We start from the raw sequence: 27,213 nt of genomic DNA on the forward strand, positions 1-27,213 counted from the left end.
TCTGGTAAATGGAGAATGGTAACAGACCTTAGAGCAATTAACAAAGTAATTCAGCCGATGGGCTCTCTACAATCTGGAATTCCTTTGCCTACTCTGTTACCAAAAGGATGGCCTCTCATAGTTATTGATTTAAAAGACTGTTTCTTTTCAATACCCTTACAAGAAAAAGACAAAGAAAGATTTGCTTTCACAGTGCCTACTTATAATAATTCTCAACCGGTTAAAAGATTTCAATGGAGGGTCCTCCCACAGGGAATGTTAAATAGCCCAACTCTGTGTCAATATTTTGTACAACAGCCATTGGAAGTGATACGTAAAAAATTTCCTAAATCTATAATTTATCATTATATGGATGATATTTTACTAGCTGACTCAAATGCAGATACTTTAGAAAGAATGTTTGAAGAAGTAAAGAAAATTTTGCCTTGCTGGGGATTACAAATTGCTCCTGAAAAAATACAAAGAGGAGATTCTATTAATTATTTAGGATATAAAATAGAGCTACAAAAAATTAGACCCCAAAAGGTGCAAATTCGGAGAGATAGACTACAGACTCTTAATGACTTTCAAAGATTATTTGGAGATATTTCTCATCTACGAACTATTGTTGGGATAAAAAATGATGAACTGACTAATTTGTTCAAAACCTTAGAAGGTGACAAGGACTTAAATAGTCCAAGAGAATTATCACCTGAAGCTGAGAAAGAATTGGCCTTGGTAGAAAAGAAAGTACATGAAGGGCACGTGGATCGTATTGATCCAAAGCTGGATTGCATTTTGGTTATTTTACCTTCTAGGCATTCCCCTACTGGAATATTAATGCAGAGGGAAGATATTATATTGGAATGGATATTTTTACCAAATAAACCAAATAAAAAATTAAAAACTTATGGGGAAAAAATCTCTGACTTGATTTGGAAAGGAAAATTGAGACTTCGTCAATTAGCAGGAATAGACCCAGCAGAAATTGTCGTACCTTTAACTAAGGAGGACATTGAAAAATTATGGACAGAAAGTGAACCTTGGCAAAGAGCTTGCAGTAATTTTTTGGGAGAAATTAACAGCAAATATCCCAAAAGCAACAGAATTGATTTTATAAAGAGAGCTGATTGGATCTTGCCTCGAATTGTACGGCAAAAACCCATATCTGGAGTTCGTACATTTTATACAGATGCCAATAAACAAGGAAAGGCAGGTTACAAATCAGAAAATTTAAGTAAAGTGGTACAAAGTCCTTATAATTCAGTGCAAAAATCAGAATTGTATGCTATTCTGTTGGTATTAATGGATTTTTCAGAACCTCTCAACATAGTAACTGACTCTCAGTATGCTGAAAGAGTGGTGTTACATATTGAGACTGCAGAATTTATCCCTGATGCTTCAGAATTAACTTCACTATTTATTCAATTACAAGATACAATCAGGAAAAGGAGTCATCCTTTATATATAACTCACATCCGATCTCATACTGGTCTGCCAGGCCCTCTAGCACAAGGCAATGATGAGATTGATAAATTATTGGTAGGAAATGTGCTGGAGGCCTCAGAATTTCATAAAAAACATCATGTCAATAGTAAAGGTTTAAAAAAGGATTTTTCCATAACCTGGCAACAAGCCAAAGAAATAGTAAAGAAATGTCCTACTTGTTCCTTCTATAATCAAACGCCATTACCAGCAGGATGTAACCCAAAGGGTACTCAGAGGAATGAAATCTGGCAGATGGATGTGTTTCACTTTGCAGAATTTGGAAAATTGAACTATGTACACCACACCATTGATACTTATTCAGGATTTCAATGGGCAACTGCTTTGAGTTCTGAAAAAGCTGATTCTGTAATCACTCATTTGCTAGAAGTTATGGCCATCATGGGTATACCTGCACAAATCAAAACTGACAATGCTCCATCATATGTCTCTGTTAAAATGAAACAGTTTTTTGCTTATTACAATATAAAGCATATTACAGGTATACCACATAATCCTACAGGTCAAGCAGTTATAGAAAGATCAAACAGAACTCTAAAGGATATGCTAAATAAACAGAAAGGAGTAACAAAAACCCCCAGAAATAGACTGCATAATGCTCTATTAACTTTGAATTTTCTGAATGCCAATGAGAAAGGAACAACAGCTGCAGAGAGACATTGGGTAATAGAAAAAACTACAGAATTAAATCAGCCTATATACTTTAAGGATGTGCTGACCTCAGAATGGAAGCCAGGGTATGTATTACATTGGGGACGAGGTTTTGCTTTTGTTTCTACAGGAGAAGATAAGCTGTGGGTACCATCAAAATTGATAAAGGTTCGATTTGAACAAGAGAAACCTCTTAATTAGAGGAGGTGATAGTTCATCAACCAGCATGAACATCCAATTTAAACTAACTTGTACCTATAACACATGTCTTTTCATTTAATCAGATAATAACTTGCCAAAAAGGAACATCCCCAAAATTAGTCTTGGGGGAAGGTTTTTGTTTTTGTCTTTTAGGAGAATGATGGTTAAGGAATCGGAAGAACACAAGACAAATGAGACAACTGAAGAAAAGGGACAAATCATCTATCCCAGGAAACAAAGTGAAACGGCGTATGGGTATATATAATCTAAAAAAAAAATTTATGTCTTCTTAAATGTTTGTTTCTGCTTTTCTCTAAAGATTTAACACTATTGGTTTTCTAATAGTCCCAGTTCAATTAAAATTTAAAGCTGACTTTGGAGTTGGAGAATGGCTCTCTCCTTCTTTAAACTCAAGCATGTTGTTAAAAGGAAAATGCAAACTCCCTGTATCATGCCAGAAAGAGCCATTTTCTGCTATGGGACAGGACAAAAGCAAAATTAATTAAGGGACTATTCTATTACTAATCTCAACTCTTTGATTCTATTCTGATTCTTTAAACTTTTCTTAAAGTATAAATTTTATATCAAAATTTACAAGATTAATAGATACATATACATTTTAAACTTTGTTAAGATAGGAATGGTCATATAGAGTACTAATTCTAGAAAAAAGGCTTCAATTAGCTGCATATATATGTCTTTGTGTTCGAGTCTCTTATCAGTTTTCTGCAGGAAATCATGGCCAGGCCTAACATCAACTGAAGTCTCCAGGAAGAAAATGGGGCCCCACAACAACAACAACAATTCCACGTGGACAATAATAATATCACTGAACTGACAAACATCATCTACAGATCAGCTTTGAACTACAAGGTGCTCAGAGCAATTTTGAGATGACTAGCTGAGATGATCCAGTCTCAAAGGCTACTTGAATAAGGACTTGAGATAAACCCTGAACTTTGGCATTATACACAGACTGGATAATAATGAAGGATATAGTTACCTTTCCTAGAATTTGACAATTAACTTAAATTTTTCTTTCAGGATAAAGATAACTTCGCCCATACCCAGCAGGAAGCAATTTTAAGAATGACGCCCACATTCCCAAAGAGGTGGTGTGGGGCGGGTGGGTTTTTTTTGGTTCTTTTTAATGGGTTTTGGGTCTGGGATAATTTTCATTATTTAGGGGGGTAGGTTACAAATTGTCAAGGGTTAGGAAAAAGGCTAAGCAAAGGAGATTAGATTTAAGGTTCTTGTTTAAAAAAAAAAAAGAAAGAAAGAAAGAAAGAAAGAAAAGAAAAGAAAAAGACAATTACTAGTTTACATTATTACCAACTATTAGGATATAAAGAAATGAAAGTTAGTAGTTAGACATTACAATAGAAATTGTAGTCATATTAGATATGTTTTAAAAATTGAGCAGATGTATTTTAGACAGGTCATCTTCAAACCCTTCAGAGATCTACAGAATATGGCATTTAAAATGTTTTAATAACTTAGAAATTTTTCTTTTTTGAGACATGTCGGCTCCTGGCAGTACCAATCTACTTCAGAGAAAATATGGGCATTGAAGAAACTGCATATGGAGTTAATTTTCATTGTGGCAATAGTTAGCCACTGGACAACAAAGTATCCTCAAATCAACAGAAAAAATGGACAGACAGAACACGAAACAAAGGACTACCAATTCCTGCCAAAACAAGTGTGGTTATGGCTTTATCAGAAGGCATCTTCTGAGGCCAGGACAATATGGCACCATCCCTGAAGTGGACTTCACAATCCGGAAAAGGTACAGTGTCCTTTTCTTCGAAGGCAGCTGAACAGGCAGTGGGCCGATGGCTTCTGTTGTGCAATGGAACAGCAACTAAAGCTCACGCCTCTCAATAGTAGACTGGCATTTAATAGAGGGATGTGGAGAAGAAGGGGATGCTGAGATGAAGCCATATATACACAGCCAAGAAGAATGGACAGCTGAATTAAAAAACTGTCAACAATTTCCAGAATTTAAAATCCTGAATCATGACATGACACTAGTGGAATTCAGGTGTTTCTGGTACATGGACTGCTCTCACCCAATGTGAGGTTGAACTGTTGACCTTGTGTACAACCTACTTCACAAATGAGTCTGTCAGATACCATAAGCCTATAGGCTGAAGATGATGCCCCAACACTGTGGAGAAACCTCAGGTGACTGTCCAGGCAGCTGGCTGTTTCTGTCAACTCACAAAATTTTTGGAAGTTGCTTTTGTGCACTTCTTGTTTTTATTTTTGTTAGCTAATATTATTTCCTTCTTGGGTCTCTGAGGGAGTTGAAGATTAGTTAGTTATAGTTGAAGATTAATTAGGATAGAAAGTGAATTAGATACATTTTGGACTTACTAAAATAGGATAGATAAGGGAATTATTTTCTCTGATTTGTCAAATACAAATGGACTAGACATCGTTTAGGTATTTGTTACTTGTATATATTGTATATAGTTATTGTACTTTTGTATATAGTTTTTCTTTTGTTAGTTATAACCTTTTGCCTTTTTTCTTTTTATTAAAATAGAAAAGGGGAAATATGGTGATATTTTATTTGTACTGAAGTGTAATTTTAATTTTATGTTAATAAATAAAGTTGCCCTGGGGTCAGAGCTATTAGAGCCATAGTAAGAGTGTGGTGGTTAGAAGAGCTAGGTAGATTTCTGTGTGTTCAGGGATACAGCCAGTATTGGAGACATACGCCTTTAAGACCTGGAGGGCGGTACTTACAGGCAGTGATGAGGCAGTCATGTGGTCGGGTTTACAACCAATAAGAAGTCAGAACAGAAAGATTATTTAAACAGAGACACAGGAAGTACCTCCCTCTTTCGGGGAAGCTAGGAGCACTGCAGGAGGTAAGATTTTATCTCTGAGCTCTGACCTCTCGGCTTTCTTTTTTACATTGGCTCTGTGTTTCTTATTTTAAAAAGACGATTGGTTACATCTACATCTTTGTCTACAGTTGCATATTCCAATCATACTCTGAACTATCCTAGTTAGTTATATAAGACAAGTCTGTGTACCATAAGCTACAAGCTAAGGAATACATAAGTTAAAATGAAATTATCAGTCATTGTTATGGTTGTTTGGCTAGATAAAACAAGATTTCACCCTAGGAAAAATATAGAAAAACACTGAAATTACCCACAGGTCAAAGAAACAAACAAACAAAAAAATGACAGTATGGAACACACGAAACAGTCGGTGTGGCACACATCTTTAATCCCAGCACCCAGGAGGCAGAGGCAGCTGGATCTCTGAGTTTCAGGACAGCCTGGTCTACAGAGGTAATTCCAGGATAGCCAGGGCTACACAGGGAGGAAAAAAAAAAAAGTGTGGGGGGGAGCGGCATATAACAGCTTTTCAATTTATGGGAATGTCAAAAGGTTCTGAAAAAAACTAATAACTCTAAGTTTCTGTACTATTTAATAAGAACGAATGAAAGTAAGTGAACTCAACACGACTGAGAAAGAAGAGGGACCAGCAAACAAGAGCAACAAAGTAGAAGAACCAGGAAGCTAAAGGCAGAAGTAAATCAGAAACAAGAGTCCAAATGACTAATTTGAAAGATGATGCTATAAAAAGAATCATATAGTAAAAGTCTTACTTTATTTTCACAATAAGTTACCAAATCTTAAATTGATAATATGTTTGAGCAAATATCCCAAGAGCCACTCATTATAAGAGCCCCACACATTCTATAAGTTTCATCAAATAAATTCTACCTCAGTGTTCAGGCTGACAGTTTCAACTCTATACAAATGTTAATAAAACTAAGAAACCACTAACACTCATTTCATAAATATTATACACCACTGAAGGGAAATACAAATTCACTAAGAAAATAAAACTACCATCTGATCTCACTATGTCAGGAAAGTAGCCAGGGTCAAACAGGAAGGCTTGACACTAAGTGGATTGTTTAGACTTTAGATATTTAATTCAACATATGGATTCTAGATTGAGATATGAATGTTTTAACTGAATGAAAATATAACATAAAAATCTGAGGATAAGTTAAATTTAGCAGTTGGCAGGAAATGCATAGCACTAAATATGAACATTAGAGAGATCTCCAATCAATAACTAGGATTATACTTCAGGGATGTTGCTCAGTATAGAGAGTATTTAAACTTAGTCAAGAACCTGTGTTGTGGAATATTTGTACACTGTGTGAAGGCATGTTGCTGTGATTGGTGTAATAAAAAGCTGAATGGCCAATAGCTAGGTAGGAGGTATGGGCAGGACTTACAGGGAGAGAAAAGAGGAGGAGGAGGAATGTAGGCACTCAGGAGACACAGGGGAAACAGAAGGTGCAAGATGGAAGGAAAGTAATGCCCTATGATATAACGTAAATTAATATAAATAAGAGCTAGCTAGGAAAAAGCCTAAGCTATAGGCCAAGCTTTCATAATTAATAAGTCTCCGTGTCATTATTTGGGAGCTGGCTGGTGGGACAGAAGAAGATTCATTACAGCCCTGAGATCCATTTCCAGTGTGAATATACCTGCATGTATACATACACACACACACACACACACACACACACACACACACACACACACACAGAGAGAGAGAGAGAGAGAGAGAGAGAGAGAGAGAGAGAGAGAGAACTTATCAAAGTTGAAACAGTTAAAAGGACTAGTCCTTGTAATTAGAAAAACTGACATTGTTTTGAAACCCTTCAAGAAAAAAAATTCTCCTGTTTCACTTGAAAATTATATGAAGCATTCAGAAAAAAATAAAATGAATCCTAAACACTGTCTTTCAGAAAAACAATAAGCTTCACAACTAATTTTGAAAACAGCAACAGCCTGCTACCAAACCAAGGCAAAAACACAGTACAAAAAAAATACAGAGCTGGGTGTGGTGATGCACACCTTTTAATCCCACCACTCAGGGGCTGAAGTCTAGGCCAGTCAGGAGGTTATACAGTAAGATCCTGTCTCAAAAAAAGAACGGAGGGAGAGAAAGAGGGAGGGGAGGGAGAAAAGAGGGAGAAAAGAAAACTACAAAATATTCTTCATGATTATGAAAACAAAAATAACATGCAAATCAAGACCCAGTTAAATCAGAAGTAAAAAATATTTGTACATGTACATATATACAGACATATACAAAATCAAAAGCAGCCTTTAAAAAGCACTGCAAGCCAGGTAGTGATGGCCCATGTCTTTAATTCCAGCACTTGGGAGGATCTCTGAGTTTGAGGCCAGCCTGGTCTACAAAGCAAGTTCCAGGATAGCCAAGGCTACAGAGAGAATCCCTGTCTTAAAAAGCCAAAGACGATGATGATGATGATGCAGCAGCAATGTCAAACAGTACTTGTTAAATCAAAATTCCTCTTTTTAAGTACAAAAAGACCTCGCTCTAACATAACTCCACAATTCTCCATAATATCTAAATAAAAAGCATCCATGCTAGCCAATCATGGTGGTACAGACTTGTAATTCCAGAACTTGGGAAGCTGAAGCAAGAGGACAGTAAGTTACAGATAAGCTCTAAGCACACGACACACTGAGAAAACCCAAGGGTTAAGTCTAGTAACCCCATGGGGATCACTAGGATTGGTGCCGTTCTTCTCCTCCTGGTCCACAGCAGCAAGCCCATGGAGGGGAAGACACATGACTATATCCCACCAGTCAGTGAGAACAAGAACCAATGATTCTACCAATCTTAGTTCTAACAAGCCCAAACGCTCCTCCGAGTCTACAAATGCAGTCAGTAGTATGAAGACTTGAAACTTCCAATGTTGAAGCCTACCTAGCCTGCTATAAGAAGTCAGCACACATAGGAAAGGGGTAGGAAAAGGCTGAGCTGAATTAGATCTACAGCAGGACTCCACAGAGATGACTGAGTTGCTATTTTAGTTTATGTCATTTTGAAATGGGTTTTCTGTAATCTGCAGAGTACTCTGGTGGCAAGCACTAACTAGAGTGAAGCCGGGGGAACACTGACTTCAGTTATCATATAAAAGAACCAGTTACAGCTATAGCTACAGGGAAAGACAAGCTTTACGTTAACTCCCTGCAACATGGAATACTGTGAGTGAAAGTGCACTACCTGTCCTCACAACCTACAGTACAGAGAACGGATTTAAGAAAACTTTTGGGTTTTTGTTTGTTTGTTTGCTCTAGGATTTTAATTTTACAAAGTCATACTAAATTTGGAGTGACGAATGAAACACTGAGAACTACAGCTCTTCTCTTCAGTATTTCATTTTTAAAGTTGTCAAACCATATTCACTAGCAAGAATGGGATACACAAAAAGATTAGAGCAAGAAACAAGAAACAGTTTTTGAACTTCAAAAAACCTTCCATAAACTTTCTGTCTAAGAATATTAGACAGAGAATATAATAAATGATCTGTTCTTCCTTAGCAAATTATTTGTCTGGAAAATAACAAAAACAATTAATAAGCTCTATCAAAACCTAATTTTGACTACTGAAAATCCCAAGACGGTACTTGGGCTCTTATCTACCATTTTACTACAGCTTTCTTCTCATAAGGTGTGTTCTCCATGAGCTAAAATATTTTTCTTTTTTTAAAAGAATGATTTAGGTTGGAGGGAGGAAAGGAAAGGGGGAAATCGTATAATTAATTTTAATTTAAAATAAAAAAATTATTTAAAAGCAGGATTAGGACCAGTGTCTACTTGGTACATGGTAAGACATGAGATGAACTGCAAAACACAACTTGCAAAAAGTGAAAAGTTAGACTGGGGACAAGACTCAGCAGGTAAAAGCACTTACGAAACATGCCTGGCAACCTGAGTTTGAGTCCTGGAACTCCATGATGGAAGAAGAGAGGTGATCCACTTGGGGGCCGGGGAAGGGAGGTGCTTCTCCTCATAGTGCCATAGCTCATGTACACACACACACACACACACACACACACACACACACACACACACACACGCACACACACACACACACACGCATGCACACGCACACGCACCATCAACAAACAGCATCATCCACTCAATTACCAATTAGATCATTTGGTGTGCTACATACTAAACTTCTAATAGTACACTGGACTCTATCTAAGCTGTTCCCTTTTCCTTTATGAGGATCACAAATGGTACTAACTATCTTGAAGGAAAAAAACTGCAAATATATACTTATCTTTCATGACATTAAGCAAAAAAAAAAAAAAAAAAAGCTTCAAAAACCTTACATAAATGTATGACGTACCTATGTAAATAGAATATCTAGCACAAAGCTATGTATTCCAGTACAACTAGAACTAAATCTTGACATACCAAAACAAAAAGTTCAAATTATAACTGCACAGAAATAGAGATCTGGGAGAGTACTTTAAAAAGCCAGATCTCAATTTCAAAGATAAAGGAAAAAACAGTAATTTAAAAGTTACCTTACCAAATATGTTAGTAGAATGGCCTTTCCTTGCAATAGGTCTGAGCTCGTTATGTCCCCATCCATATGTTCTGTAATTATCCCAGGCATGCTTCATCATCTGAGAAGAGAAAAAGTAGAATACACCATCTGAAGCTATCCACAGACTATTTTACTTCATATGATTTAGAGTTGGGCTATTGTATCTTTACCCATTCTGCCATGTTTCCTGCATTAGCATGCTATTCAATTAACACTTATTTTGGATACCTACTGTGCTGGCTACTATTACGTCAACCTGACACAAGCTAGAGTTATCTGAAAGGAGGGAACCTCAATTGAGAAAATGCCTCCCCACCTATAGGGCATTTTCTTAATTAGTGATTGATAAAGGAAGGCCCAGCCCATGGTTGGTGGTACCATCCCTGGGCTGGGGGTCCTGGACTCTTTAAGAAACAGGCTGACCAAGCCAGGGGAGCAAGCTAGTATGAAGCACTCCTCCATGGCCTCTGCATCAGCTCCTGCCTTTAGGTTCCTGCCCTGTTTAAGTTCCTGTCCTGACTTTCTTCAATGATGAAGATCAATATGGAAGTGTAGGCCAAATAAACCCTTCCCTCCCCAACTTGCTTTTTTGGTCATGGTGTTTTAACAAAGCAATAGAAACCCAACTAAAACACCTACATTTAATTTCAATCTACACAACAACTAAACAAATTAGATGTAACCAAAAGTTATTTGGGAGAAGAAAGGTAGCTATTTGGCATTTTTTCCTTTTATAAACTGCTAATACTTTGGGAAACAGTTCCTCTTTCTTCACTGTGATAATGAATAGGTTGTCAATCAGGGGCTTTGCTTCTACCACCGACTAACTCAGCCTAACTACACAATCTCTTACCTTTAGTCTAGAGACCAAAAGATTTAAAGTGTTGCAGAAGCACAAAGCAATCCTAGGTAATATGTAACCAAAAGGCCATGTCTACATTCTAACTAAAATTGATTTTTCAAAAACAGGCAAATGAAAGAAATTCAGCCCACAGGATGTAATCTGCCAATCCTTACTCTAGTCACAGGGACTTGATGGGTATATGAATCAAGTAGGATAATCAAGTCCTTTGTATTCATATTAGAATAGACATTAAGAGGAAGGAGATTATCTCATTACATGATCTCAAGGTTTACATAATATAATTTAATCCCAAAACTGATAATGGCTAACTCTCTCCCAACAAAGAAAAACTAAATAACAAAAGGAAAGAGACAGAGACAAATGCATATTACAGACTTAAAATCAGCCATGCCTAGTGCCCTTGTTCAGAGGATAAGGATAAGGAACCACTTAGAAACAACTCTGGCTATGTCTGCGAGGGTGTTTCCAGGGAGGCTTCGCTGAGGAAGAAAAGACCCATGCTGAAAGTGAGTGGTACCATCTCTTCCTCTTGGTTCAAACTGGGGAAAGGGAGAGAAAGGGAGGAAGCCTGCTGAGTACAGAATTCACCGCTCTCTTGCTTCCTGACTGCAGATACAACGTGACTAGCCATCTCACCTTCCCTGACACAACAATATCCTCTCAAACTATGAGCCAAAATAAACCCATCTACCCTTCCTTCCTCCCTCCCTCCCTCCCTCCCTCCCTCCCTCCCTCCCTCCCTCTTTTGTAGCTCTTGTCAAATACCACATCACGGCAGTGAGAAAAACTGCCAGACCGAGTTAAAATGTATCTCCACTACGAGGATATATACAGAGATACCTGCCTGTATAAATAAAATGTATTCTTGATGATGCTGTAATATCTGATGAGGCTTCTTCTCAAGCAGTGTAACTGTAAACTATAGTCAAAATTATCACGAGCCCATTAGTACAGTTTAACTCAAATTCACTATAGCTGGTATTCTCTTAGTCAGTAATTCCTAGAATTACAACTTGAGACTTGTGGGGCTAAATAAATTTAAAGAATTTTGAAATTAATTTTTTCCTATCCTTCAATCCATGAAAAATCTTTGGAAGAGCATGGTCCTAACAGCAGTGTTCCTTAAAACATGGCTCATACAGCACGGATTGTTTAAAACCTTGTCAATGACAGGGTCTGCATAGCACCTGGTACAGCCGCTTCAAATTGAATATTTTAAATTGCTTATTCAATAAACTTATACGTAGATTCTACTGTATTATTAAGTCCTGTGTTTCCAAAGATCTTTAACACAGTGAAGGTAAAGTAACCATCTAAACAAACTTGAACCAAATTTTTATTTCAAAAACTTACATTATGATCAGTGAAGAAGACAGAGCTCCAGTCCTTGCTATCCACTGGAAACTGAATTACAACTACGCTGAGAACAAGCACCGTGAACACAGAACAGCACATAACATACAATCAGACACATATCTGCAATCACTCATATCACCAACCTCAGCTCATTACCTCTTTAATTTTTTCTCTTTTCTTCCTAATCTCGGTGTCTTCTGGGTCTCCACCAGTGACCCCAACACGCTGTGGGACAGGGACAGGGGGCAGTACTCTGGTCTCTTTTATCTTCATTGCTTGGGCTACTTTACTTTTCTCTGTTTGAATTTCTGCACGGATTTCCTCTCTTGACTTTCTTAATTTTTCTTTTGCTTCTTCCAGGGCCTTCTCATGATCAGCTCGAATCTTATTTCTCAGACGCTCTTCTTCTTCCCTGTGAATTAAAAGTAAATAAAAATAAATTTAAATTTAAAAAAACTGGTAAGAAAGAGCAGTAGACCAAACCTTAAAATTTTAATGCTTGTTTTTTAGTCCACCACCATTAAAAGGTAAGAATTATTAGTGACAGAAATTCCTATTTGCCTAAAGAGCAGGATAAATAGAAGGTGGGATGAGAAGGAAAATGTATTCCTGATGACGAGTAAGTATTTTACATGGAAAGAGGAAGCCTAGAAAACGTTCTAATTCCATTAGCAAGAACAGAGAAAACTACAACAGTAACTTGAAGGGGATCCACGGAAAGTGGGCAAGGATGGGGGCAAGGGGACCAAGGGAGCCAGTGGGGAAGGGGGAGGAAGCAAGTCAGTGGTTAAACAGCACAGGGACAAACAGATGAACCTAGGACCGGGGGGGGGGGGGGGGGGGGGGGGGGGGGGGGGTGTTAGAGGCAGGGAACTTTGTTTATTCAGTGCAGCATATGCTGCTGAGGCTGCTCGGCAAATGGCCAGGATGAAGTGACGCCACGATTCCCAACTGATGAAGAATCATTAAAACTCGCTTCAGCCTTTTTCAAAAATCAAAGTTCTACTTTAGTTAGTGGTGAATACAGTGTTTCTTATCCTAAATAACTGAGACCACAAGTGTTTCAGATTTCAGTTTCTCAGGTTCTGAAAGTTCTGTTTGTGTTCCCCTAATCTAAACACCCTTACTCCTAAATGCTCTAAAATCTGAAATCTTTTACATGCCATGCCTGCCGGCGTTTCAGGTCAGAGCACTCAACCTGTGTCAATCCTTTCACTGGATTCAGCAGACACGCTGGGTGGGAAGTGGCCAGAGTGTAACTGCATTCCATGAGGGACACCATGTTCATTTTCTTAAGGAAACACTTCTTCCAGGCGCAGTGCCATTTCAGTCTCACCAGCAACGCCACGTTCTCAACAACTGCATTTTCTCCCCAGTTATACTTCTGGGAGAGAGATCTCAATCTTCTCTTCAAATTCATCCCATTGCACAGAAATACAATCAGGGCTGAGACTTGCTAGAGCCGTTACTTCCCAAATAAACAGGCATGACACTCTCTAAGGGGGAACAATCCATTATGACCAGAGTCACCTCTGTAGAAACTGGACCTAAATAGTGCTGGACGGAATGTAAATCCGCACTGCCACTATGGGAAAAATTTGGTGATTTCTTTAAAAAAAAAAACTGAGCCGGTTGTGGTGGCGTGCACCGGTAGGATTTGCTGAAGGAGGCAGAGGCAGGAGGATCTTGAGTTCGAGGCCAGCCTGGACTAGAGTTATTAAAAATTTAAAAAAAAAAAAAAAAAAAAAAACTGAACATGCAACTGTCACAGAATCCAGCAAGTGTACTCCTGCACATTTATGTCAGAAATGAAAGGTTATGTTCACACAAAAGCCTACAATGCCATCCTGTCACAGAAAGGCAAATGCTGTTCCACTCATGTGAGGTATGTAGAGAAGGTAAAGCTATGGAGCTGCAAAGTAAAATAGTGGTATCGAGGGACAGGAGTAGGCGTGACGAAGTCATTGTTTTATGGGTACAGAGTTTCTGTTTCCAAGATAAAAAGAGGTCTAGAGCCGGGCGTTGGTGGCACACGCCTTTAATCCCAGCACCCAGGAGGCAGAGGCAGGTGGATCTCTGTGAGTTCGAGGCCAGCCTGGGCTACCAAGTGAGTTCCAGGAAAGGCGCAAAGCTACACAGAGAAACCCTTTCTCGAAAAACAAAAAATCAAACCCCCCCCCCCAAAAAAAGAGGTCTAGAGATGAAGGAGAATGATGACTGACTATACAACAGTATGAGCATACCTAATGCCACTGTACTTCAAGAAGGCCAACATAATAAAGTATATAGACTTTACCATAATTTTTAAACTGGAAGAAAAGTCTATATAAACATTTATACCAGTTTTATTCATAATAGGCACAAACTAGAAAAATTCAGATGCCCTTCAATAGATGGTTAAACAGAAGACAGGAACACACACACACACACACACACACACACACACACACACACACACTCACACACACACAAAATACAAAGCTAGCTTACCAAAAATAGAACATTGTGCCTGCCCAATGAAACACACCATAATCCATCTATACCAACCAAATCTTTCCCACCTGTCCACAGCTAGGGGTAGTCACATAACCCTAATCTAATAAACAAGAAAAAAGGGGTCTACAGGAAATATTTTTCTCTGTGGATTAAGAAATGGACAAAGCCAGCTGAGGAAACAGCCTTTTGGCTACTAAGTCCAAACTGACCCAACTATTTATTCTTTTCTTCAAATGTAGCTATGGTGCATGAAGCTGTTAACAGCTACACCCATGAGACAATCAGCGTGAAGACAAGTTGTCAGCATGGATCAATAGAGAAGAGAAAGGGAGATTCTGGTCCAGTTTTCAGATTCTGTGGGGTGTCTCCCAGTTCTGTCACTTTCAGCTAAGAGTCTCCCCAACTTCCTCTATGCAAGCACAGATATACGTTCTGTCACTTTCAGCTAAGAGTCTCCCCAACTTCCTCTATGCAAGCACAGATATACACACAGGTTTAGAAAAGTGGAGGGCCTAGGACTGAGCCCCAAGGAAGAGACAGCCAAACAAGAGAACTAGTTCTTTCCAGTGAATAAGTTCGTCTTCATGACAAGTAGTGGGGTCTCTAGAAGGAAGCTTGGGGCTAACAGCCTGTGCTCCAACAAGCTACCTGTTCTCAATAAGCCAATCGAAAGAGCTAATAATAGATCTAGTGACAACCCCCCTCAAGTCCATCCATCATAATGTGCCACATTGACTAAATCCCCTTTTTCTCTTTTTCATTATTAAATTGGCTTTTAGTTGGTTTGTAAAGGATGGATGGCCAAACCTGTTGGGCACAGTCTGTAGCCACTAAGTACAGTAACAGCTTCCAGAATTGCACTGCTTCCCCTCCATTCAAAAGCCCCCGTTTGCACAGACTCACAGGCATGACTGTAAAGCATCTTCACCCACCACTGAACCATCCAGAGTCAACCCTGACGTGGATGGCAAGGGACACAGGCTACAATATAGCCCATCTGTCTTTTCAAAGCTTCTCAATGAAACATGACCATCTGACAGGGCCTGAGCTCTGTGATAGAATATCTAACACAGTATTTCCAAAATTACCTGGTCATAGTCTCCTTATTCTCCACAGCCCTTTCAGCAGGACAAAACACACTAACCTAGGACATCTCTCTATAAGGCCTGTGGAATCTTCACTAGGTGTCATTAAACATGTATCACCTCTCTGGGCCTCCTTTTCTCATATGACAGAAAGCCTCTGCCAAACACACAAGATTATTAGAAGAATGGATGAGAGGACCTGTTGCTTTGGTCTTTTACTCTTTTTTTTGGGGGGGGGGGGCGCCACCCAGCTCCCAAATAAATCACACATGGAGGCTTATTCTTACGAATGCCTGGCCTTAGCTTGTCTTAGTTCCTAGCCAGTTTTCTTAACTTACATTATCCTGTCTACCTTCTGCCTCTGGGCTTTCCCCCCTTCTCTTACTTCTGTAAATCTTACTCTTACACCATGGCTTGCTATGTAGCTGGGTGGCTGGTCCCTGGAGTCCTCCTTCCTCTCTCGTTCCTTCCTCTTTTCTCCCTCTATATATTCTCTCATCCTTTCTCCTGCCTTGCTATTGGCCATTCAGTTCTTTATTAGACCATCATGTGTTTTAGACAAGCACAGTAACACAGCTTCACAGAGTTTATGCAACATAAACAAAAGTAACACACCTTAAAATAATATTCTCCTACAAGGACCCCAGGGTGGAAGTCCAGCAAAGTCCTTACCTGGGTTCCTTCATTCTCTTTGAGTGGCTCTACCTTTCTCCTTACCAATCACTCCCTACACACAGCCATATACACAGCTAATTAATGACTTGGGCTATATTATCATTGTGCTCTGGGACCAGGACCTGCACTCTCTTACACCGTTTCAGCTTCCCCAAACAAGACAATAACAACAACTTGCGAGAAAAGCTGTAAAAATGTAGAAGACACTAAACCATTCTAAGACAAGGCCTACATCTTTAAAGGCATAACTGGTGGAAAACCGTGCCTGTGCCTTCTTCTTTCCCCTCTAGTCCAGTGTCAACACTTCCATTGTCCATGTGTCAACAATGGCACTCACAGTGGCACCACCTTCTATTTCTAAGGCCACCATTAAAGACTATAACTCAGTTCTTCCTGTGGGACCTGGAAATCCCTGGGAACAGTAGCTCTTAGTCCAAGTGGGTCCCTGAAGAAGTGGACATTAGGACACACTATATGCACAGGACCTATGTTTGTTTCTAGATGGCTTGAAAACTGCTCGACACAGAAGCCTCCCAAAATAGATGATCAACTTCAAACTCCCAGGACATCCCACACCTACAGCTTACTCCAGTTCAACTACTTCTCTATGGCCTCAATAGCTTCTTCTCTAACAACACGGCATCTCAGCTGGGCGATGGTGGTACATGCCTTTAATCCTAGCAGAGGCAGGAGTTCGAAGTCAGCCTGGTCTACAAAGCAAGTTCCAGGACAGCCAGAGCAACACAGAGAAACCTTGTCTCAAAAAACAAAAAACAAAACAAAACAAAAAAAAAACAAAAAAAAAGGAAAAACAGAACAAACAAAAAACCCCACACAGGCTCTCACAGAGCAGCAGCTGAGCAGGCCTCCAGGTACAACTCCTTCAAGGCCTGAGCCACAGGGCACGGGGAAAAAGAATAAAATTCATGAATCACAATTTCCTTTCAAAGACCAACAGCTTTAGAAGATCTACAAAAATTAAAATATCTTTCAGAAAATGCGATTAACTTTTATAAAACATGTGACGTGAACTGGAAGATAGTATGTAAAAAATAAAATTAGTATTATTCACTTAGCAAAAGGAAAATTCTCATTTCTAATCCAAGCCCTCCTAAACAGTGTTTTTAAGTGTTTATGTGAGGCCTCCACTGAACAATCCAAACTAGAATAGTGGGTTCCATCCCTCAAACACACTCTCCCCCCCCCTTCTTCATCCTAGTAAATAGCAACTTCTCTTGTCATCTAAATGAAACTCAATAGAAACGGCTCTCATTTTGCCCCCGAAATCTTTCTGAACAGTCTCCTTCCTCCAGTGTTTCTATCTGTGCTCCAGGCTACCACTGTGCCTGCAATAGCCTCCCAATAGTCTTCACACATGCACTGTGGTTCCAATGAAAGCCCCTCTCCAGCTACATGCAGAACAAAAGGCTTTCTGACAACATATACACTATGTCACCCTCATTTGCAACACTTCATTTATGCCCTCCTCATAGGAAGGAATTCTACATAATGCACCTCTCTCTGTCTCGCAGCTTCATCTTGCACATGTATCCTTTGTGCTCAGCCACACTCCTTGCAGTCCCCTAAACACCTCTTTCACTGACAGCTTCTTGTGCATGTTATTTCCCCCTACTTAGTAAACACTTAAACTCTTTCTTTACCCTCAAGCCACAGGTCAGTTATAATTTCTTCAAATAACTCCTGGATTAGGCTCTAGCATAGTCTCACGGCACCATAATCCCTTCTTTCATAATACCATCATATGTGCTGTTGTGACTAAATATCTTTTCTAATAAGATAAAAGCTAGTAAGTCCCGAGATTTTGGTTTTTGTTCAGATCTATCATGGAAAGCCAGTTCAACAGGCAGGTAACAGAGGCTCAAAAAGATTGAAAGGCAAACAAGTTCCAAGTCCCACCTGAAGTGCTGAGATACAATCAAAAGAGCTATAAATAACAATTGTCTTTAAGCAACTTGCCAAGTTTTAACTTGGGTTGCCTCAAACCCAAGTTAAAACTCCTGTGGTAGTAACAACATCTGGCTGCTAATAACACTGCCATGTAATAGCTCCCAACATTTTACTTTATTAGCTAAATACTAGATCCAATTGCTCAGTCATAAGTGAAGTACATTTGAGAGCAACATGTGTGAACTGAAAACTTACATAATTTTAATAATGATTTTAAAAATTAAAAACGTGAATTCCTTAAATTTTAGTGTTTTAGAAAAAAGCACTAGAAAAAAAGATAATTCATCATAATTGAATTTCTCTGAAATATTAAAAGCTTTAGAAAAATAAAATTTGTCCACTAATAAAGTAAAATAATAAAATCAATCATTAGAAGCAAAAAAGAGAATAAAAGTCAATATTCATTTCTGATGGATATACCTCATAACAAAGGAGAAAAAGAGAAATATAAATAAAATAAACAACCAAATAAAAGACACTTTCCAAAGGCAAATATTCTTCTCACTCATATAGTCATTCCTAAACGACAGAATCTATTCCCTTCAAGATGAGTGACCAAGACGCTCTCACAGCTTCTACTTGACTGCCGTAGAAAACCATCAGCAGCAAAACCTAAACAAGAAATGAAAGAACGAACGAAACAGATGGGAAGGACTTCAAAACAGTCTCCATCACAGGGAGAACCCACAGGAATTGACAAACCACTCCAAGGAAGAGTGTGGCAGGGGCCTGGTGGTGGTGGTGCACACCTTTAATCGCAGCACTTGGGAGGCAGAGGCAGGCGGATCTCTGTGAGTTCGAGGCCAGCCTGGGCTACAGAGTGAGTTCCAGGAAAGACACCAAAGCTCCACAGAGAAACCCTGTCTTGAAAAACCAAAAAAAAAAAAAAAAAAAAAAAAAGAGTGCAGCAAGGAAGGCAGTGGACAGCCAGTGCTCAGCAAACACTCTCCTCCACCACCCTTTGGTCCTGCCTTTCTAGACTCCAAGATTTCCAACTTCTACTAATGGCCTTTTTATACCATGTTTACACTGCTGAACTTGGTTATGTCTATGATTTCCTTGCTAAGATTGACAGCCTATACCAAAAAATTTAAAATTAGCTATGAAACAGTCTGTTTTAATAATATTAAAGGGAAATTTCATAGAATGTAGGAAAAAAATAAAAAGTGACAAAATTATGTAAATTGCTACTGATGTACAATATAGACCAAAATGGTTTTAGTAAATGACTAGAGGGCAATTAGTAACTGGTAAAGAAAACAGTGAAACAACACACCTGACACTCTGCACAACTTAGTGAAAAGTGCCTGAAGAAAATGAAGACCTTCTAAAAAGAAATGCCTCACCTCAAGGCCATGACAGAAGGACCCCTCCAACTTGGAGGTGGCCATGAGATAGCATGGTGCCAACTATTATAAGGGAGCTTTTCACAATTCAGTCCAAGATGATTCTCAGTAGCAAATGAATGTACTCTATCTACCCGGAATAGCAGTCACACACACAGAACAAAGAACTTTCTGTATACTATTATGATACACCAAATCATGCACTTTCTAGTATACTGATTATGTTAAGAATCAGAGTACAAACTGTACCACTGGGACTCCTCATTCCATAAGAGTGAACCCTCCTCTTCAGACGTGTTAATAGAGAAGCCTAATTCTGGATCAATACAAGTAATGCATCAGCCACATGAAAAAGGCTCAAAGGAGATTCAAAGCCAAGCACTGAGAAATCCACTGAGCCTCAAGCACCAATCCCAAGGCCAATCTGTCACCACAGGCTCCAAAGCATTGCTACATAATGATGCAGCCCATGACCAACAACACAAACTCACAGTCTTTCTTCAGGTACAGATGATCAATTTGGTTCTTTTCTATTTATATAGTGAGCACTAATTGATCAGTCTAATTTGACTCTTAATAGGAGTTCATCTTAATAGTAATTTTAGGTCAAATGAATAGTTGTCAGTCACTGAATTCAACGATAATCAGCCAGTATTTCCCAAATGTAGCTAGAGGTTTTCTCTCCAGGTCCTGCCAAGCCCCAGCAGTCCCGTAGCCCACTTATAAAATAAACATACAGACGCTTATATTATTTAAACTGCTCAGCCATTAGCTCAGGCCTACCATTGTCTAGCTCTTACTCTTATACTCAGCCCATTTCTGTTAATCTGTATGTCGCCATGTGTTCCGTGGCTTTACATGATGCTCCCTGGATGGCAGGCTGGCATCTCCTCCCCTCTGCCTTCCTGTTCTCTCAATTCTCCTCTCTGCTAGTCCCACCTATACTTCCTGCCTGGCTACTGGCCAATCAGTGTTTTATTTATCAATCAATCATCCATAGCACCCAAAGGCAAGGAGCACTAAAATAGGCTCTGGGAATACACACACACACACACACACACACACACACACACACACACACCAAAATATTTGCTCATAGGAGTAAAAATCAAATATGTAAGCAGAGTAAGTGCATAATAAATAAATCACAATAGAGGAAATATGAGCCAGCAACTGCTACAGAAAAGGTAAGCCACACATGGAAAAAAGAGCTATATGTTAAGCTTCAGAGTATGATCTGAAAACAGTTTTGCAAAGAGATAGATGTGATCATCAAACAGAAATTAAAAAGAATGGGAATCTGCTAGGCTAAACAAGAAAACAGACCACAGAAAGTAGAGTGTATGATGGCACAAAGAAGTGACACAACATACTAGACAAAGTAATTTGGTATAGCCAATAAAGGAAATCTCAGATAGAAGAAAATATACTACAGTAGGACAGACTGAGCTTAACAAAAACCCGGGAGCGGGGGTGGGGATGGGGGGGGGAATGAATTGATGTTACAGTGCATCCTGAGGACAAGAGGAAGCTACTACAGGACTTCAATTTGAAACAACACAACTACACTTAAATCTTAGAAAGACATCAAGACTGACTTCAGTAGAGAAGGAACAGAGACTGGAAAGAGACACACATACACACCCCTAAATATATGGGAAAAAAAAAAAGGTCTAAATATTAGAGATTTTAGAAGGGCAGAACCAAGAGACTGAAGAGATGGCTCAGTGGTTAAGAGCACTTGCTACTCTTCCAGAAGACCCAAGTTCAGATCTCAGGACCCATGTCTGTCAGATCACTACTACTGTAACTCTAGCTCCAAAAGATACAATGCTCTCTTCGCACACACAAGCTCATACCTACACACAAATTTTTTTAAATCTTAAAAAGGCAGATCCCAATAGAGGCAAGAAGACTGTGTGTTTGAGGTTAGCCTGGGCTACAGAGTGAGCTCTAGGTCAGCCTGAGCTGTATGTCAAGACCCTGTCTCAAAAACAAACAAATACATGTCAGGACATGTTGTGGAATATTATTTTAAGGTATGTTACTTTTGTTTTTGTTGCATTTGTTGAACTCTGTGAAGCTGTCTAAAACACCTGATGGTCTAATAAAGAACTGAATGGCAAATAGGGAGGGGAGGGGAGGAGAGGAGGGGAGGGGAGGAGAGGAGAGGAGGGGAGGGGAGGAGAGGAGGGGAGGGGAGGGGAGGAGGGGAGGAGGGGAGGGGAGGGGAGGGGAGGGGAGGGGAGGGGAGGGGAGGGGAGGGGAGGGGAGGGGAGGGGAGGGGAGGGGAGGGGAGGGGAGGAAAGAAAGCCATTCAAAAATAGAAAAAAGTAAAAGCCTGCTGTGGATATTGCTCTGTATAAATAGAATGCTGAATGGTCAGTAGCCAGGCAGGAAGTATAGGTGGGACAAGCAGAGAAGAGAATTCTGGGAAGTGGAAGGCCACCATGAAAAGCAAGATGTAAGGTACCAGTAAGCCACGAGCCATGTGGCAACTTATAGACTAATAGATATATGGGTTAATTTAAGATATATTTAAGAACTAGGTAACAAGAAGCCTGCTGCAGCCATACAGTTTGTAAGCAATATAAGTCTCTGTGTGTTTACTTGGTTGAGTCTGAGCAGCTGTGGGACTGGCGGGTGAGAGAGATTTGTTCTGACCGTGGGCCAGGCAGGAGTGGAGAAAACTTCAGCTACAAAAGCCCAGAGGCAAAAGACGGACAGGTTAATTTAAAAGTTAAGAGAAGCTGGCAAGAAACAAGCCAAGTTAAGGCTGGGCATTTATAATTAAGAATAAGACTCCGTGTGTGATTTATTTGGGAGCTGGGTGGCAGGCCCCCCCAAAAGAGCAAAAACAAACAACAACAAGGATGGTTTCTTCATTAAAAACAAAAACCTGTAAGTGGAAGTAGCTACATTAGTATTAGATAGTGCTCAAGTGTACAGTCCATTATAAACCCACTGCTCATCCAAATGCACTTTTTTTTTATATATATATATTTTTTTTATTTTACAATACCATTCAGTTCTACATATCAGCCATGGGTTCCCCTATTCTCCCCCCTCCCACCCCCCTCCCCTTACCCCCAGCCCACCCTCCATTCCCACCTCCTCCAGGACAAGTCCTCCCCCAAGGACTGTGATCAACTTGGTAGACTCAGTCCAGGGAGGTCCAGTCCCTTCCTCCCAGACTGAGCCAAGTGTCCCTGCATAAGTTCCAGGTTTCAAACAGCCAACTCATGCAATGAGCACAGGACTTGGTCCCACTGCCTAGTTGCCTCCCAAACTGATCAAGCCAATCAACTGCCAAATGCACTTTTTATGTTCTCTGTAACCTACGATTCAGAGAGGGGTCCATTTCCAGACATTTGGAGATTATCTAGTATCTTTACCTTACTGATGTGTTTTAATTTCACTGAATCTAAGCGCATACTTCATATGACCTGAATCCTTTTATAACAGAATGTATATTTTTGCTATTGTTGGGTAGTATTTTATAAATGTCAAGTCAAGTTGGTTTTATGTTCCTACTGATTTTCCTTCCACTTCTCTTATTGGTTACTGAATGAAACGTACTGAAATTGTAACAAATTTTCAACATCAGAAATGAGAAAAGATGCACAACAGCAATCTCTCTCTCTCTCTCTCTCTCTCTCTCTCTCTCTCTCTCTCTCTCTCTCTCTCTCTCTCTCTCTCTCTCTCTCTCCTCAGTTAAGATTACTTCACTTGAGAATTCTACTAAAGACTTAGGGTAAAATTACTATCAGCTCCACAGAAGCTTTCAGGAAACTGAAGAAGAAAAACTTAATTCATTTTATGACACCAGTATATCTTAACTCCAGAAAAAAATAAAAGCAGTAAACAAATAAAACTAGAGACCACTATATTTCAAGAATGGAGAAAATCACTTGTAGGACTGTCTGCCTTTTATTTTGAGACAGGTCTCTCTATGTAGTCCAGGCTGTCCTAGAACTCATGTGCACCAGGCCAGCCTTGACCTGTCTCTGCTTCCCAAGTGCTGGGGATGAAGACCACGTCCTTCCAAGAATACAATCATATTCCTAATAACATCTAAAAAGAAAATGAAAAATACTGCAATAAATTTAAGGTGGAGAAAACACTCACACTGAAAACTACAAATAATGCAGAAAGTATGTGAGACCTAAGTAACAGAGAGTGAGCATACACTGCAAGGCTTAGCACTGTTAGGACAGCACAGTACCCAAAGCAACCCTCAGATTTACCAAAATTCCAACAGCTGCTTATAGAAATTGGAAAGCTATCTTCACAAAGCTGATTCCTTTTGATGTGTTGAAACTGTTTTCAAAGTAGGGATGGTAGTTGGATAATATTATATCTAAAAATGCCACTATGAAGGTCATCACTTTAAAATGGTTAGTTTCATGTTAGGTGAATTACCTGAATACTTATGATCTTGGAATTATTAAGGTGAGAAGTTCTGAAGAAAACATTTGAAAAACACACTAATCTAATCTATCCTCATCTAAGCTACATTATCCCCAATGGAAATATATAAAAGCGCCAAGAAAACAAAAACCTCAGAAACAAATCTAAAACTATTGAAACTTTTCATAGTATACATGGTATCATAAATTTATAGGAAAGACTCCTCACTAAGTAAAATAGAGACAAGTAGACACTCATATGGAAAACACATCGGTGATATGAAAACCTATCAGTGCTTCATTATTTATCATATACAAAAATCAGTACCAAAAACTAAAGCAAAAATTAAAACCACCAGAATAGAAAGTGTTGGCTGTAACACCAGGAAAACTTTCTAATATAAAACCCCAAAGTAATCTATAACTGTAATTAATGAGGCAATTCCACATAATTTATCTGGTAATCAAGAGAGGTTTATTTCTGGGGTAACTTATAGCCAATAGGGATTGGTTAGAGGATCCAGGAGAGATGAAGTACCATCCAGCGTAGACCTCTGGCTTGGTCTCCCATCCAGCTTCCAGGACCATGAGGTATCCAGAAGGGGCCAGCACATATGCACCTCAGGTCTTAAGGGACTCCCTCTCAGCCATGCCCCAGGGGCAGGTCAGGCAATTACTTGCTGTCACTCTAGGGACAGTGTTACAAGATCAAAGCTGGAACAGCTACCCACTACACCTTCCCCCTTTTGTCTAAAGAAGGAAATTCTAACCTAATACAAAACTATTTACAATAGGGATGATTACCAAATATTGTCCCAGAGGAATAAGGGATAACGACCTATACAAGATGAAACTACACCAAACAAGAAACACAATACTAAAATCCAGAGGAGTCTGGAACATAGGTACATTACAACGATCCTTCCAAAAGATGTCCTACCTTGAACATACTTAATATGTTCTGGCTAAGGTACAAGAAGATTGTAATTATAACTGTTAGTCTCCAATCCCATCAAAGACCTGAGAAGGACTATAATAAGACCTGAGAAACAGGAAAAGGATGCAAGCAACTTTCAGGAGTGTTCCGAGAGTACTTAGGTAATATTATATCCTTCTGAGGTCTTTGATGTAGTTGAAGACTAGATAGTTATAATTTTCCTTGGTTATGATAAAAGATAAATTAGATATAAAACTTTAGACTCATAAATATTGGATAGATAAAATATTTTCTTTAATTTTACAAAATACAAATAGACTAGTTATTGTAACTATAATTCTTGCTTGATATATGTAATTCTACTAGGTTCAAGTTAAAACCTTCCTTTTGTTTAAACAGAAAAGGGGAAATGATGGGGTGCTGTGGGATGGTCTGTATGTCAAATTGCTCTGATTGGTCAATAAATAAAACACTGGTTGGCCAGTGGCCAGGCAGGAAGTAGGTGGGACAAGGAGAGAGGAGAATTCTGGGAAGCGGAAGGCTGAGGCAGGGAGACACTGCCAGCCACCGCCATGACCAGCAGCATGTGAAGACACCAGTAAGCCACGAGCCACGTGGCAAGGTATAGATTTATGGAAATGGATTAATTTAAGCTATAAGAACAGTTAGCAAGAAGCCTGCCACGGCCATACAGTTTGTAAGCAATATAAGCCTCTGTGTTTACTTGGTTGGGTCTGAGCGGCTGTGGGACTGGCAGGTGACAGAGATTTGTCCTGACTGAGGGCAAGGCAGGAAAACTCTAGCTACAATGGAGGAATGTCTTTCTGTATGCTGTGAAAATACGATGCTCTGATTGGTTGATAACTAAAGCTGTTTGGCCAATGGTGAGGCAGAATAGGGTTAGGTGGGACATTCTAACCAGAGAGGAGAAAGGAGAAAGGCAAAACAAAGGAGATGCTGCCAGCTGCCGCCATGAGAAGCAAGATGTAAAGATACCGGTAAGCCATGAGCCATGTGGCAAAGTATAGATTTATAGAAATGAGTTAATTTAAGATGTAAGATCTAGATAGCGAGAAGCCAGAGCCATTAGGCCATACAGTTCGTAGTTAATATAAGCCTCTGTGTGTTTATTTGGGTCTGAGTGGCTGCAGAACCATAGGACCCAGGCAGGACTAGAAAAATTTCAGCTACAGTAATGATTTCAAATCCCATTAAAATGTTAAATTTATGTAAACCTAAAACTACAGAACACAGCCAGGCGGTGGTGGCACACACCTTTAATCCCAGCACCTGGGAGGCAGAGGCAGGTGGATCTCTGTGAGTTCAAGGCCAGCCTGGTCTACAGAGTGAGATCCAGGACAGGCACCAAAGCTACACAGAGAAACCCTGTCTTGAACCCTCCACCACCACCCCCGCCGCCAAAAAAAAAGCAAAAAACTACAGAACACAAAAGCAAGGTACCTGCCCTCTCTCACTCTCTGTTGCTGTAATCAAACACTGAGCAAAAGCAACCTGGGGAAGACTGGGCTTATAACTCTTACAGGTTACAGCCCATCACTGAAGGAAGGCAAGGCAGGAGCAGAAGCAAAGACCATGGAATGCTGCTTACTGACTTGATGCTCCCTCGGGCTGGCTATCTTCTTACACAGTGCAGGCCCACCTGCTCAGGATGACCACCCCTCAGTGAGCTGGCCCACCTATATCAACTAGCAATGATCACAAGCCAATCCAATGGCGAATTCCTCAGACGAGGTTCCCTCTTCCCAGGTGACTCTAGTTTGTGTCAAGTTCACAAACACTAAGCAGCACAGTCCCCACAGCAAGAAGAAATCATAACACACTTAACAAAAGAATGCAAAGTATAATTTCTATAAATGTCAAAGAAAAAGGCAAAAGCCCCAAAGAAAAATCAACATAGTTAGGTGTAGTAGCACACATATGTCATCCCAGAATACTTGGGAGGCTGAGGCTAAAGGATCCCTTGAACCTAGGAGTTCAAAGCAGCCAGGACCACACAGGGGTGTGCCTTCTCAAACACAAAAAAGGAAGGAGAAAGCCTCAAAGAATACAAAACCTAAACAACCAAGAAATGTGTTCACAAATATTCTCACTTCATAAATAACCAAGCAAACACAAACTAAAATTGGTCTTTAGTCAAATAATACCAGGGTTTATAAAGACACGGTTGAAGTGTCAACCTGGAGCTCTGAATGTCACAGGTTACTGAAACAACACTGCAACCTAGTAATTACATATTTTAATCTTGAAGAAAAATAGATACACCTAATAATAGATTCCAAATGTTTCTGTAGAA

The 27,213-nt window shown here is 39.6% G+C and overlaps 1 protein-coding gene across 1 annotated transcript in view; it reads right to left on the reverse strand.

Moving 5' to 3' along the window:
* Positions 1-27,213, reverse strand: part of Man1a2 (mannosidase alpha class 1A member 2) — a 133,465-nt gene that overhangs the window by 87,997 nt on the left and 18,255 nt on the right. The window contains exons 2-3 of the mRNA XM_006989086.4: positions 12,140-12,395; positions 9,745-9,841 (exon numbers count right to left, since the gene is read on the reverse strand). Of these exons, the coding sequence (XP_006989148.1) occupies positions 9,745-9,841; positions 12,140-12,395 (353 nt within the window). The remainder of the gene's footprint in view (positions 1-9,744; positions 9,842-12,139; positions 12,396-27,213) is intronic.

This window comes from Peromyscus maniculatus, chromosome 6 (assembly GCF_049852395.1).
Source record: "Peromyscus maniculatus bairdii isolate BWxNUB_F1_BW_parent chromosome 6, HU_Pman_BW_mat_3.1, whole genome shotgun sequence".
NCBI classification, from domain to species: domain Eukaryota; kingdom Metazoa; phylum Chordata; class Mammalia; order Rodentia; family Cricetidae; genus Peromyscus; species Peromyscus maniculatus.